At 36.6% G+C, this 15,477-nt stretch overlaps 1 protein-coding gene across 1 annotated transcript in view; it reads left to right on the forward strand.

Moving 5' to 3' along the window:
- Positions 1–15,477, forward strand: part of ATP6V1C1 (ATPase H+ transporting V1 subunit C1) — a 39,913-nt gene that overhangs the window by 19,547 nt on the left and 4,889 nt on the right. Inside the window, exons 4-8 of the mRNA XM_054590354.1 lie at positions 4,563–4,648; positions 6,922–7,016; positions 8,759–8,850; positions 10,085–10,183; positions 12,598–12,666. Of these exons, the coding sequence (XP_054446329.1) occupies positions 4,563–4,648; positions 6,922–7,016; positions 8,759–8,850; positions 10,085–10,183; positions 12,598–12,666 (441 nt within the window). The remainder of the gene's footprint in view (positions 1–4,562; positions 4,649–6,921; positions 7,017–8,758; positions 8,851–10,084; positions 10,184–12,597; positions 12,667–15,477) is intronic.

Below are 15,477 nucleotides of genomic sequence, written 5' to 3' on the forward strand. Positions count from 1 at the left end.
TTGTGGCATATCCTTTCCTATTGTGTGACAATTTATCAGCTAGCACCTGGATACAGTACTTTTTTTGGAAAATACGCAATGTGAACTGACAAAAGGGAGAGAAACTAGTTGTTGCGTGATATATAAGGGCAAAAAAAAAAAAGGTTGGTGACCAATTACTTTAGTTTCCTTATATCTAACACTAAAATGGTTAAAGTTCCAAGCAGTAATACTGTTACAGTGCACAAGCATATGATTATTATCTCATTCAGCTACCACAATTCTGGCAAAACTAATTTACAAGGATTATTATACCTGTAAAATTCAACCTAACAACGTTTTCAAGGTTCTTCCACGTTGTAGCATGTATCAACATTTAATTTCTTTGTACTATCAAATAATATTTCATTGTGTAGATGTACCCATTTTAATTTGTTCATCAGTTGATGGACATTCAGGTTATTTCCACTTTTCGGTTAATATTAATAAAGCTGCTATGAATATTTGTGTATAGTTTTTGTATGTTTATAATGTTTTTATTTCTGTTGGGTGTGTATGTACCTAGGAGTGGAATTGCTGGGTCATAAGGTAACTGTATTTTTAACGTTTTGAAGAACTACCAGACTGTTTTCCAAAGTGGCCGCACCATTGTACAGTTTAACCAGCAGTGTACAAAAGTCCTAATTTCTCCACACTTTTTTTTTTAATTGCTGTTCAGTTACAGGTGTCCCCCAGTACTTGTTAACTAAGTCATCTTCTTGATTATAGCCATCCTGGTGGATATGAAGTAGTATTTTACTGTTTTTGATTTGTATTTTCCTGATGGCTAATGATATGTTGATTGATCATCTTATCATGTGTTTATTGGCCATTTGTGTTTCTTATTTGGAGAAATGTCAATTTTGGATCCTTTTCCCATTTTTAAATTGGCTTATTAGTCTTTTTATTATTAAGTTATAATAATTATATATTCTAGATACATATCAGATGAATTGCAAATATTCTGCCATTCTGTGGATTGTTTTTATTTTCTTGAGAGTGTTCTTTGAAACACTCCAATTTTTAATTTTGGAGTCCAATTTATTTTTGTTACTTATGTTTTTAATTTCATATCTAAGAAACCTTGCTTAATCCACAGTCACACAGATTTATGTCTATTTGTTCCTTCTAAGAGTTTTATAGTTTTAGCTTTTACCTTTAGGTTTTAGATCCATTTTTACTTAATTTTGTATATGGTATGAGATAGGAGTCCAACTTCATTCCTCTACATGAAGATAATCAGTTGTTCTAGCACTATTTGTTGAAAAGACTGTTCTTTCTCCATTGAGTAGTCTTGGCACGCCTTGCCATAAGTCAGTTTGAACATAAACATGAGAGTTTATTTCTGGACTTTCAGTTCCATTTCATATTTCAATTTTTGTGCTAGTACCACATTGTCTTGATTATTGTAGTTTGTAGTAAGTTTTGAAGTCAGGAAGTGCGAGTTCTCTGATGTTGTTTTTCTTTTGCAAGATTGTTTTAGCTATTCTGGTTCCTTTTATTTCTATATGAATTTTAGGGGCATTGTATCATATTTCTGCCAAGAAGTCAGCTGGAATTTGGATGGGGATTATGTTGAATGTGTAGATCAATTTGAAGAGTAGTGCCATCCTAATAATATTGATACATCTTTGATCCATGAACATGGGACACTATGTAATTTATTTGAAGATGGTAATGCTTTTGTTTTCAGAATTCAGTTTTATTAGAAGACTTTTTCTAAACTACAGTTTCAGTAGCTTTTAAAATTTAGTGACTATGTATTTTAGCTGAAGATGAGTATGGGATCCTTTGTAACTTTCTGCATTTTGATTAATTGGCAGAACCAGTTTCTTTGACTTTTGGTATACAGAGCTTTTAAATATTTAGGCTTAGGTAAATAGGCATAATTTGTAAAATACAGAATTTTGGAGAGTCTTAGAAATATACATTTGACTAAAGCTTTAAGAGAACAGGCTTGAATAGAAGGGAATTCTTGAAACCTGTGCAGAAAGGTGTACCATTTATGCTATTAGGTTTTTCTGAATTGATAGAACCACCATAATGCAATGGCTGAGATGATGCAGAGAGATCTTTTAACATAAAAACATATAGCAAGGAAATAAACAGACGTAAAGATATGCTGATAGTCTTTAGTACTGGACCCAAACAGGTTGGTTAGGAGACAGTTTTACAGTAGATTAGGCAAGAGATATTAAAGGCCAGGCACTTGACGATAGAATGGAAAAGAGAGTGTGAAAGAAAATTAACTAATTACTTTTAAGGTTAATAATTCCTGCGTTCATGTAGAGCAAATGTGAAAATAATAATTGGTGATATTCTCAAAGGACTAAATGGTCATCTCTCGGTTTCTTGAGTACAGGTTTTTAATTTAGAGTTTGAAGAACCTTTTTGTGGTTGCCATTCCCGAGGTGATTGTCTCCCCACAGTTTGACCTGCCTCATTACATTTGCAGGCATGAGAACCAAGAGGCATTGAGGGGGCGGTTCCTGAGAACGTAATCATCAGCACCTGCTTGGCTTCTTATTAAGAACCTCTGTGACTTTATAGGTCTTTCTTTAAGTTGTCAGTGAAATGTCCTGAATGTAGTTTAAGGTTTGGTCCCATTTTTTTAGGTAAGGAATCTGAAAAGTTTTTATAGCGGTGTAGTTTATTTAGTCAATCGGACTGAGTCACCTGTCCAGTTTGTCAGCTATTTTCTGCGCTGTTATGCAGTCTTGTCTTACCAGTCTTCCTGAAAGATACGGGGAATTTAAAAATCATGTGATTGTTAGGCCTTGGTAGGATTGACAGCTGGTAGCTCGATGACTTAAGTGTTTCAGTTTCTAAAGTCTAAACACTGTGCTATGTGGAATAAATTACAGTTTAATCTTTTTCAGCAATCTAATCATTTGAGCAGTTCTCTTTTTTTTTTAAGGTGACAATGTGTACTTTGACATAGGCTTGTAGAGATGCATAGGGAGATTGTAAATTTCTGTTCTGAGTCAGTGTTACATTAGGTTTATAGAGGTGACACCAGAAAGTTCTACACTTTGAACTATTTCTAAGGTAAATTATGCACATTTTTGAATGTTCATAGCAAATGGTTCTGTTTATAAGATGCTTGCTAACTTATATGGGAATAACAGTTTGTCTCCTTTGAAGGAATAGGTGAAAATTTTGGAGACACAGCCAAGTGTATGTACAAATCTCAAGTTAAACATGTTGAGGATTTATAGCTTACATTTTTTCCTGAAATGGTTCCACTTTCTTAGGTTAAGGTCATTCTAATTTAGCCCTTCTGTCAATTTTTCTGGTTCTTACTGGTTATTGTTCAGGAGTTTCTTAATTTAACTTCCAGTTTCCCCTCCCTGCCATTGAGCATACAGTCATCAGATAACCCTGAGCCCTGTTTCCACCACTTACACTTCTTTCTAAAGTCTGACATCAGACGCTGTGTATCCCAAGTCTTGTCCCAGCCTGCCTTCCTAGTGTAACATTCCTTTCTCAGCAAGACATTCCAGGCAGTCTGGACTCGTCATCATTCTCTGAATGCCAGTTGCTTTTCTACCTCTCCTTGTCTTGATTCATCTGATGCCCTGTGGCAAGAGTATACTTTCTTCCTGTCTAGTCATCCTTTCAAAACCATTCCTGTCCCTCATGACCCTGTTCATGAGCCATATGCTTCTTGATTTCATAGCTGGATGTGATCCCTCTTTCCTTTATGCTTATCTCTTCCTCTAGTCTGGTAATCTCAGCTGCCACTTACCACAGCTTGCTTTGTACTTAATCATTTGTATATTTTGGTAGCTCTCCAGGTCAACTTTAGGCAATGTGAAGTTAGTGATTTTTGTCTTACACACTTGGAAATTTCATCCAGGGCCTAGAGGCGCATATGGAAGGAGAAAGAACCCCAGACTCCAGAGTCAGGACGCCACATTTCTAATCACAAATCTCCTACTAACTGGTTTTGTGACTAAGCCACTTAATCTCTCTGTAACTCGGTGTCTTCTCTTATAAAATGAAGGATTGATAGGGTGATACCTAGGTGCCTCAGAAGTTTTGGCACTAAGGTTTCTGGTATAGGATTGCTCCTTGCAAATGTTGGTGCTCAGTAAATAGTTAATGAATAAATGATGTAGAACCTCATTCTTCATCACTATTGTTGCCTGTATTCTCTTGCTTGCTGGATCACTTTCATCCTAAGGAAAATCATGTAATTGGTGAATGCTAGCTCTCCGCCTCCTCCTTTGTTCTTGGTCCTTATAGTCAGGTCCATTGCCCAGTTTTTCCATTTATAACATGGCTGTCTCTCACTACTTTTCTTTTCCAGACTAATAAATACAGTTATTCAGTTGAGTTTTGCATTAAACAAGATTTTGGTCCACTTTATCCTTAAAACATTATTTATAGAAGTTAGGACTGATTTATTCTATGTTATATAGATATGTGTAATGGAAACATATATAGTCAAATTCATGTCTTTATGTAACATGTTTATTGTATAGCATGGTATTTAGGTCTTTTTTTTTCCCTGAAAATGATGGTGTTTTTTTCCTCCCAAGGGTGGTTAAAAAAGTGGCTCAATATATGGCTGATGTATTAGAGGATAGTAAAGATAAAGTTCAGGAGAATCTGTTGGCGAATGGAGGTAAGCTAATGTTTCATGTTTTGATGTTGACGTGTATAACGTGAATGGCTAAGCTACAAAAACAAAAAAATTTAAATCTATAGATAAGGATCTTATGTGTAATAGAAGTCTATTAAAATATAATAATGACTGAATTTGGTGATAACTACTAGTTATAGCTTGTCCCCTGAAACACAATCTCATGTAAGACAATCTTACGTAATATATAATATAGCTTATGATATGGATGTCAAGTCCTCATAGATGCAATATTATAAAGATTTACCTTAGTTCTTTCTGGGATTTGTTAGCTGACATTTACAAGTGTGTTTCCAAGTTATGTGTTTCAGCATTTTCTTTAAATACTTGCTGTCTTTTCTAACTTTTAAAAATTTAATAGCATCCAACTGCTAAAGCCTTAGAATAAAAATTATTTTTTTATTACAGAGCAATGTCCCCTCCCTCCAAATTCGATATGACATTTCTTTACCTTCATACCTATACAATAGTCTACTACTGATCTGTTGGTAGAAACTAATATTTACATAGTTTGCTGTGTAACAGTGGTTTTATAAAGATGGCTTTGATATCATTCTTGTCATTTGTACTTGCATTTGTTGTTTTCTCAGGAAATAGACCATATTAGCATTTGCTTCATTTTAAATTAGGCTGATCTTTAGTTATGTCATTATAATACAAAATAACTCTTTCCTTTCATTCTGTCCTGTATTGCTTACTATGATAAGGTCACTGATGTGACTTTGTTAAATTAACATTTGTTAAGTAGTTTTCCAGGGTGTGGCGAGATGGGAGTGTCATTGAATGGTGAGCTGCTATTCAACCAAAGACCTAAAGGGAAAGTGAACTAGAGAAGTTTATAACTCATAGGTCCTGGAGGAGGTAGGGCGGGTGGAGAGGCCCTGGCAGGGCAGGGTACAGCCGAGCGTGTCAGGATGCGTGCCTTTGTTAGGGTCTGTGGGTAGAGTGCTTTGGGGTTCTCAGGCTAAGTCCTGATAGATCAGTTCAAACCAAAAAGAGTAGGGTTTTGGTAACTGGAAAAGGGCCTTATTTAAGGGTCCACAAGAGGAATGCCCTAGGCAGTGGGAGAGTTATATCAGGAACTTACATTTAGTTGTGACTCTACAGGCTGGTCCATAGGGTTGTTATTGAGGGAGGGGGTGGCGTAATTTCTAGGCCCCTGCACGCCTCTTGGCCACACAGAATCGGTGCTGAGGCAGCGCATGGAGTAGTTTGGCTAACCTCTCAAACATAACAGTATTTTAAATCCAGTGTTTCTCTAATCTCGTTTCTTCTCCTTGCAGATAATACTTGCTCAATAAATATGTAATCAGTAAAAACATGTAATTTACTCTTGCTCTTTGTTTTAATAGTGCCTCTGATCTAATTTACTATTTCTGTTAATTTGTGTTTAGGACATAAGGACAGAGGTAGATATGTTAATTTAGGGTGGTTTTACTAATCTTTTAGGTATTTGATGAACTAGGGCATCAGACTAGTAGGTGGAATGCGGGTTGACAATCTAGAGGGCAGTGCATTTAAAATTGCTTTTGGAAGTACCATCTACATTGTTGATTTGTTGGTATTAAATAGGGAGAAGTTGAGGAAAGAAAGATACTTTGATAGGAGATATTTTTGCCAGTTAGCCATACTTGACATTTGGGTTCCCTGACCTCAAGCCCACCAAACTTGAGAAGTAAAGTTATCTTGATTACCAAACTTTCAGAAAATAGTTATTGAGTCTCTTCGGCTCTAAATTTTTTATTCTTTTTATTTGAAAGTGAAAAGGTCTATGTTTTGAAGACTGTTGAAGTATAGATCCCTAAAAACAATCATCACATGGTTTTCACAGACAAGTTTATTTTCAGTTTGTTTGGGTAATTTGGTAGAGAGAGAACACAGTTCTGTCAAATTCTGCTAACTGAGGAGACAATCTGAAGCAGTTTCTTTATCTTTGTATCTATTTTTCCTACATATGAGGCATACCATGGGTATGTGCATATTCCATTTATTAAGTCATCAAATTAGGAGTATTTTAATATATATTAAATGTTGAATAAGGATAAGAAATCCAATCAGATTGCAAGGAAGTTTTTGATTAATTCGTTGTACTTAATATAGTTTCCACATTTGTTTAATCAGAATGGTTCAGAAATGATGACATCTTTACTGATTTTCTCAATTCCAATTTCAGCATTAAAATCTGAATGTTTACTGTGTAGCAAACTACAAAAAATCCTATTGCTTCTCCTGATTAACTTATTTCCTTATTTCAGTTGACTTGGTTACTTATATAACAAGGTTTCAGTGGGACATGGCTAAATATCCAATCAAGCAGTCTCTGAAAAATATTTCTGAAATAATTGCCAAGGTAAGATTAAAAATGACACAGGTAGGACACATTGATTTATAGTGGCTTCATTTATTTTAAAAGCATTTAGTTATGGAAATACTCTTTAGGTTTCTTTAGGTTTAGACAAGGCAACTTAATTATATGTGATTGATACAAACAGGAGGTACCCTTACTACAACTTTGCTAAAAAAAAAAAAAAAGGTATAGCATTTTCATGTATCGATTATCCAAGTGATGTAGTTTCCTTATTTACATAGTTAACTTCAATGTTGCATCATGATGTTTAAGAAAAGAAACTTTAAAATTCTATAATTATGATTCATACAAATTTTAAGGGTACCTGAGATCATCTAGAACAGGAAATTGGAGTCTATTAAATAGGGTTTAAGAGTCACACAGACGGCAGTGATCACTTAGGTATGTTTATGCACAGTGCTGATTCAGACATTAAACTTTATGTGTCCTCTGGTGCCTTCTGACATTCAGTATTGCTTCTCTACCCAGAAAGATGCCCATGTTTATATACCACATGATTTGATGTACAGTTCCAGGGAATATGCAAATCCTGAAGCCCATCCATGAACTTGCTGGGTTAAATGCTCCTTCTGTATTTCAAAGTCCTGGAGCTTGAGAAAAAAATGTAAAAGTCTTACCTGAAATTATAATGAAGAAAATAGACAAGGACTTACTGTTTGTCAATACTTCTGTGACCTGGCCATAGAATAAAAAGAATGGTGTAAAGTACTTGGACAGACATTTCTTGATTATTGATGACTTTATTTGTATAGCGTACTCTGTAGTTAAATGTAACTAAATAGATTATCAAGGATGTAACAAAAGTCATCACATAATTTAATGAAAGTGAGTAGTTTGGTAATATAAAAAGATGCTCTCACTATGACTGAGCATATATTCCTCTGATTCTTATCAAAGATTTAGTGTTCCTCTTCCTGATACTATTACAGATGAGGAAACGGGCTCAGAGTAAGTGAAGTGACCTACCCTAGTATCACATGGCTAAATAATAATGGTAGAGCTGAGTTGAAGCTAGTTTTTCAAATATTAAATCAGGATGTCAGGTTAGCTAAATGGTTTAAGGGTCCAGAATCAAGATGCTCACATGTGAAATCCACGGCTTTGTGTTTTCTCCCTAAACTGTTCATACTTTTAGCCATGTTCTTGAAAAATCAGCTTTTGTAACATTCATAAATAAATTCAACTGCAATTCAAATTACATTGAGAAAACTTTTTGTGTAATAATAGTGGAGTTGTGAACAGTAAAACTGGAATTTAGTTCCTTTTGGGAATGAATCCTTCAGCCTTGTGAATTAAAGCTTTTTAATTAGTAATCTCTAAACCTGCTGGCCTAGATTCCATTTGGGTTTAAGAAGCAGTACAGTAAATAATTAAAATACATGTGGACTAAAACATTATCTTGAGTAGAAAAGATTCATATGGAAATTACCATGGTTATTAAACATAAAGTATGCTATTTTCTTTCTTCCCTTTTTCTTTTAAATTTAATCTTTATTTATTTATTTACTTTTCCCTAACCATTTAGTCCCCTTATACTCCCTTCCCCCCTTAGGTTATTTTCTTAAATGACCTTTTAAAGTTGTGCTTTTAAAAATAAAATATTTTTATATCAGGAACTAGTAGCTTTTTTAAAGCTAATGTTTAATTACAGTTACTTTAATTATATTAGTAGATGTGGATTTAGGAATATCTGGCCCTTTTTTGTTGTTGTTGTTTTTTTAAAGGGAGTGACTCAGATTGACAATGACCTGAAATCTCGAGCATCCGCATATAATAACCTGAAAGGGAATCTTCAGAATTTGGAACGAAAGAATGCGTAAGCATATCAAGTATTTGTGAATATTAGGAATTAGAGCAGTGCCCTGGCTGGGTGGCTCATTTGGTTGAAGTGTTGTCCTGTACATCAAAAGGTTGTGGGTTCGATCCCTGCTTGGGGTGTGTGCAGGAGGCAACTGATCAGTGTTTCTCTCCCACGTCGCTCTCTCTCTCCCCCTTCCTCTCTCTGTGTAAAGTCAATAAACATATCCTCAGGTGAGGATTTAGAAAAAAATTAGAGAAGTACTCTAGCGTATACTGAATGAAATATTGCTGGGGTTTAGTAAGTTACAGCTGTTTCTATAATCAAAATAGTATTTTTTTCACTTCCTGGAGAAAAGTTTATTAACTAAGTCTAGTCAAAGTGGATGTAAGATTGATTTATTATACTTGTTTCATAAATAAGACTTATGAGTGATACTTAAGAGCTAGGCCCTTTATCCCTTTGTACATTTGATGAAAAGATATCTAAAATTAATTGTTTTAAATCAAATCATAATTGCATAATCTGGTTAAAAGACTTCTATAGAAGAATGCTTTTATAATGTAATACTCATTCTTCATTTGTTTTCCCAGTTTAGGTATTTTACACATTAGGCTTTCTTAAAGTTGAACACACTTCTTTTGGTTGATCTCCTTGTAGCATGACTACTCTAAGTGTAGCTTTAAGCACTTAACTGTTAAGCATTTATATCCCAGAGGAAAAATTGGTTGATACATATACTATCAGTGGTGCAAACAGGCAAGATGTTTTCATTAGGAAAGGATCGTTACTGGGAGACTAAATGAAGACTGAGTTGAAAGAGCTGATTGTTGGGTTAATAAACCAAAATTGCCTGGTATCAAATGATACCCAGGGAGAGGGAGGAAAACCAAGGGTTGTGCTTAGATGATATAATTTCATAATTAAAATGAAATAGACTTTAATTGAAATCTAATAAATAACACTTTCCCAGTCTAGATATTAGATATTTAATCAGGAAAAGACTCGAGTTACATTAATTAAAGCAAACACGGAGACACTGAAGACCTGTTTTGATAAATGTTGACATTTCTTTTGTTGCAGGAGTGAGAAATAGCTAAATTTTGACAACTTATAAAGTAAAAATGTTAACTAGACTAATGCCTCTCTTGAGATGTCTATATAGCATATGGGGATATAAGTAGCTTGCTGCTTCTTTACTTGTGTTGTGGGAACATCTAATTATCAGACTAATGATTTCTTTCTTCCTCAGAGGAAGTTTGCTCACTAGAAGTCTCGCAGAAATTGTGAAGAAGGATGACTTTGTTCTTGATTCAGAGTATCTGGTCACATTACTGGTCGTAGTTCCCAAGTATGTCTTTTTATTACAAAGGTTTTTATTTGTTAAAATACAAGAAAAATGTTCTTATCTAATGTGGTAATTTGCAGTTTTCCATAAGATCTAAATGTGAAGGGACCATCATCTGTCATTCATTCTGTCAACCAGCATACCCGTGTGGCACAGATGGTGGAATTTAGTTTATAACTTGGGACATCAATTATAAATTGAAATTCCAAATTGAATTTAGCAGCTTAATAGAGTTGGCTCATTAAAAAGTTAAGTAATGTTAAATTATTTGATTTAGAAAATAGATTTAAATTTTTCAAGACACAAAGCTCTTTTTTCTTTTTCTTTTTTTTTAAATCCTTATGCTTGGTTAGGATGAATTAAGTCATATAAGAAGCAAAGGATGCCCCTGGCTGGTGTGGCTCAGTGGATTGAGCGCTGGCCTGCGATCTGAAAGGTTGCCGGTTTGATTTCCCAGTCAGGGCACGTGCCTGGGTTGCCAGCCAGGTCCCCAGTCGGGGGTGTGTGAGACGCAACTGATCAGTGTTTCTCTCACACATTGATGTTTCTCTCTTTCTCCCTCCCTTCTCTTCTCTCTAAAAGTAAATAAAAATAAACTATTCCTACCTTTAAAAAAAAAAGAGAGAAGCAGCAGCAGCAAAGGATGGAGTAGATCAGGGTTTAGAAATTTTTTTTTTCTCTTTCCTGGCCTACAAATACTAATAGTTCTTTATTTTAAATTACAAACATAATTGTCTCTCCCCACAACCCCAAAAGCCAGTGTTCTCTAGAGAAGGTTGTTGCACGCCAACTTAGTGGTTTTAACTGAAAGCAGCCATGTATACGATATATACGATATATCTATATATATACAGATGGGTGTGGCTTGTTTTAATGAAAGTTTACAAGACAGGCACAGGCTGTGAGCATAGCTTGCTGGATTAACTAACGCTTTGAAATCTTTTAGATAAGGCCTTCTGTGTTAATTAACACTTGATCATCATTAATCTTGGTAAAATGAAACCTTTGGACACTGTATGCATATGCGTGTGTGTGTCTCAAACACTTTCAGTGTTTTCACTCCCGATTTACACTGCAGTCTTGCACAGGGACTCTTTGGAGGATCCAAACTGAAATGGGAGATTTGGGCAGTCTTGAGAACATCACTGCATGAGGTCTTCCTTTGCTGTGCTCTCCATTTTTATTTTGCATTGGAAAATGATGCCTCCTGGAAAGGAGAGGGAAGGCACCTCCACTGCATTTACAGTGGCTACAGTATTAAGTGGCTTCCTTTTCCCCCTTTTCTGCAGAGTGTATTATTCTTTGCTTATGGAGAAGGTCTTTAAACTAAGGGTTTGGGTCCTAAAGTTGTATTTTGTGTTTTAGTTATATAACTCATCCCTGCTATGCTAGAACACTGATTATTTAAAATACATTTCTGTGTATCTGTGTTTTTATAATACATAGGAAAATAATCTTTGCCCAGATAAAAGATATGTGTCCTTTAGCCTTCACTTAAAATTTGTGTTTAGCCCTGGCTGGTGTGACTGTGTGACTTGAGCACCAGCCTGTGGACCAAAAGGTCACCGGTTTGATTGCCAGTCAGGGCACATGCTTGGGTTGTGGGCCAGGTCCCCAGTTAGGGGCATGTGAGAGGCAGCCAGTCAATGTTTCTCTCACACATCACTGTTTCTTTCTTTCTCATTCTCCCTCCCCCCTCTAAAAATAAATTAAATAAAACAAAATTTGTGTTTAAAACCGGAAATTTTCATAGTTTTCTCTACATTATAATGAAAACTTAGGACCTAGGCACCTTAAATAATGAATAGTTCTCTTTCCTGGCCTACAAATACTAATAGTCCTTTATTTTAAGTTACAAACATAATTGTCTCTCCCCACAACCCCAAAAGCCAGTGTTCTTTAGAGAAGGTTGTTGCACAATTGTTCTATGGCAGCATGGTTTACTGGCACTTTATTTACTCAGTACTTCCTGGTACTCTGTGCTTTCCGCAAATACAGTTTCACCCAGGCTTCATAATGGCCACAGAAAAGAAGTGATAGTGATTTTGACATGGCCTCTTTCTTTTGCTCTCTCTTCCTCTCTTTTTCTCTCTCTCTCTCATGAGGTATATATCAACCCTAAAGTTTACAGTAATTTAGAAAATATGCCTTGTCTTACTTCCTTTCCAAACTTAGTTTTGGGATGTGTCTGCTTTGCAGTAGGTAGTGGATGTAAGGATGGTGAACTGTAGTTACCGCTTCACTCCGTGTGTTTGAAATTCACACAGTAGGAAATGTGAATATTTTCGTTAAATAGATTTGACATATATTTACTGTAGCCAAATTTCCTATTTGTCCCATCATTTTTTCTCTTTCTGGATATTGCAGGGGGTAGAACTTATTTTTCTTTTCCAACATTTATTGTACCTTTTCTGCAGGTTAAACCACAATGACTGGATTAAGCAGTATGAAACACTAGCTGAAATGGTAGTTCCAAGGTCTAGCAAGTAAGTAGTAGTCTTTGTAAAATCCATTTCTTTCCTAGAATCCCTTTTATAGTTTGGATGTTGGGTTAGGAAATATCTTTGTGGGAAATTTATAGTGTTAGAACCATCTTTTTCACCTTATAAATAAGTTATACTAACTCTAGTTATCATAATTTTAGACATGGAAGGGACATACACAGTCTGATCCACCCACTCATGTTTACGGATAGAGAAGCTTGAGGCCACAGAAGCGAAGTGGTTTGCCCAGAGTCACACATCCTATTAATGCAGGGCTAGAACTAGAACCCAGGTCTCTGGTGTGACACTTTTTCTGCTGCACTGTGCTACCTTCTGAAAATTCTTTAGTTAATATTACTGTATACTGTGATGTGTCCTCATTTACCTTGTGAAGGGAGTGTCCCAAAATGGCTGTTAGATACTGTGTTGATCTCCAAATACTCACTTTTACTTTCCAGAGAGCATAGATTCCACCTAATTTATACTCTCCATTAAAAAAAAACCCACACAAACTCTTATTAAGCACTTTCTAATTTATGGATTAACATACATTGTTTAGTTATAACAATTCTGTGAGGTAGTTTGGGCAGTTATTCTTACAGACAAGGAAGTCAAAATGTAGAAGACTTAAAAACTTGCCTGAGGCATATGGCTGTACAGGGTCCAGTGGCAGAGTTAGGACCAGCGCTCCTGGCCCTGTGCCCTTTTGACACTATACCGTATCACTTTTTTCCTGTACTCTGCTATTCCACACCAGGTGTTCTATGAGAAAAAATGAAATGCAGTGTATTTGTACCCTCAAGGGTGGCAGCACGGTGAAAGAAAGCGTAGGCAGCAGGAGAAAGTGGTATTAGTAAGGCCAGGCCCATGAACTATTTTCTTTTCCAGTTTCATTGTGTCACATGGGAGGTAGCTTAGTATAATGGAAAGAGTCCTGGACCCAGGGATCTGAGTTCTATTGCTGGTTCTGCTACCAACTTGCTGTGTGACCCGGGGTAAGTCTTTTAACTTCTCTGGGCCTCATTTTCTTTGTCTGTAAAATGAGTATAGCACCTACCTTGTACATGTTGTGAAGTTATTTTAAGGCTTTGATAAGATTTACAAAATATAAAATAATAGGATTATTGTAGTTCCACAAGTGTTGATTTTTTTGAGACCTAAACCACAGACCTGTGCTCATCATGAATTTTAGAGGGGAGCCTGGGAGAGGAGGTGTACCTTTCACTCACACCAGCCCTTCACCTGGTAAACTGAAGACTTAACGTCGTGTCTTGATAATGGTTTTCTACTGAAGCTCTTTATCCTGACAGATAACACCTCTTACACCTTTGTGTTCTGTAGGGCATTAGAGCCATAGAGGTTGACTTTGTCTGGGAGACAAGGGAAAGCCGAGAGTAAGGACCCCGTGCACACAGTATGTCTGCCCAGGTTGTACATAAGCCAAGGTAGAGGTCCAGGGGAATGGTGTGCAGGCTAATGAAGTAGGCCCAGATTTACTCTAAAAGAAGGACTTTAAAATATGACTTTAGAAATGTACGTCTTTTGAAAATCACTTCAGTAATTTCAAGGAAAAAGTGGCAGGCAGCAACAGTTCAGTGTGGGCAGTACCTGTCTTCTGAATGCCCGTAGGTGCTCACTGACCACCGGAGAGTTCCCAGCCCTTCCTCACCTAGTGAAGACATCTGTTCTACTCTGCTTCTCAGTTTAGAGGTCATTTGGAATCACTGACTTGAAAACTTGCTGTTTGCACTTAGTCATCAAAACAGAGCAGTAGTGCGGCCGCACCGTGAAGAGGACGGGTAGTTCACGTGGGGCAGACAGGCTCAGTGGGTTAGTCTGGAGTTTTGTGCACTGTTGAGGAAGGATCTCTGTGACTTGAGGCTAGATTTTTTTGACTATCGTAGTAACTAACGTTTTTGGTTAATTACTGTGTGCTGTAGTCATTGTTCTAAGTGCTTTAGTTTTAACTCATAAGTAGTAATACTTTGACTTGTTGCTTTTAGGCGCGATACTTGAGTGACTATATTGGGGGGAGAGAAGATGGAAGTGGAATCCTGAGGTGGTAGAATAGATTGAAAAATACCATCTCAAACCTGGAAGAAACGGTTTTATTTTAAAATGCGTAAAATCTAGTTATTTGTAAAATATTCTGCCTAAAGTCTTAAACTACTGGGCAATTTGAAATACTGCCATATTGTGTGGTTACGCGCAGGGATGTGTATAAATGCCACGGCAGTATAGCAGCCAGAGAAGTGGAGGCGAGGCTGCTGTTCTGCTTGTTTTCTTTGAAACCTTTCAGAATTACCATTTTCCTTTTTGTCTGTCTACTTCTGCTTGTTAAGATATTAGGTCAGGTCACTCTTCACATCTTTCTCTGTTGTTAGAAACAGTACCACAAACTCATTGGTGCTTCATGGAGGTTTTAGTACTTTGGAGCTAGAGCTCCAAAATAGGCACAGGAGCCTAACCAGGAAGGCCTCGGGCAAACCACTAGCTGCTGTGCGGAGAAAACTTTGTGTTTTGCAACAGAGATTGCAAAGATCACTTTTATGAAGAATGGCAGGGAAGATGTTTTGACAACAGAGCAGGCACATTGCCTAGGGAGCAGAGAGGGCGGCAGGTCTTTTCAGCGATGTCCAGGAGGGCTATGACTGGGTCGAGGTGCCAGCCTCACTGGGATCTTCTAAAGCCCGATGTGGGACCCTGGGATGCATGAAGATGTGTTTTTTTTTCCAGACGTTATGTAGTCAAATTTTGATCTAGGGTGTGATAAAAGGAAAGGTCTGAGGCAGGAGGTCCTAGCAGTGCAGAGAG

This window comes from Pteronotus mesoamericanus, unplaced genomic scaffold (genome assembly GCF_021234165.1).
Source record: "Pteronotus mesoamericanus isolate MK-2021 breed Mesoamerican mustached bat unplaced genomic scaffold, CSHL_Meso_final scaffold_174, whole genome shotgun sequence".
Taxonomy (NCBI): domain Eukaryota; kingdom Metazoa; phylum Chordata; class Mammalia; order Chiroptera; family Mormoopidae; genus Pteronotus; species Pteronotus mesoamericanus.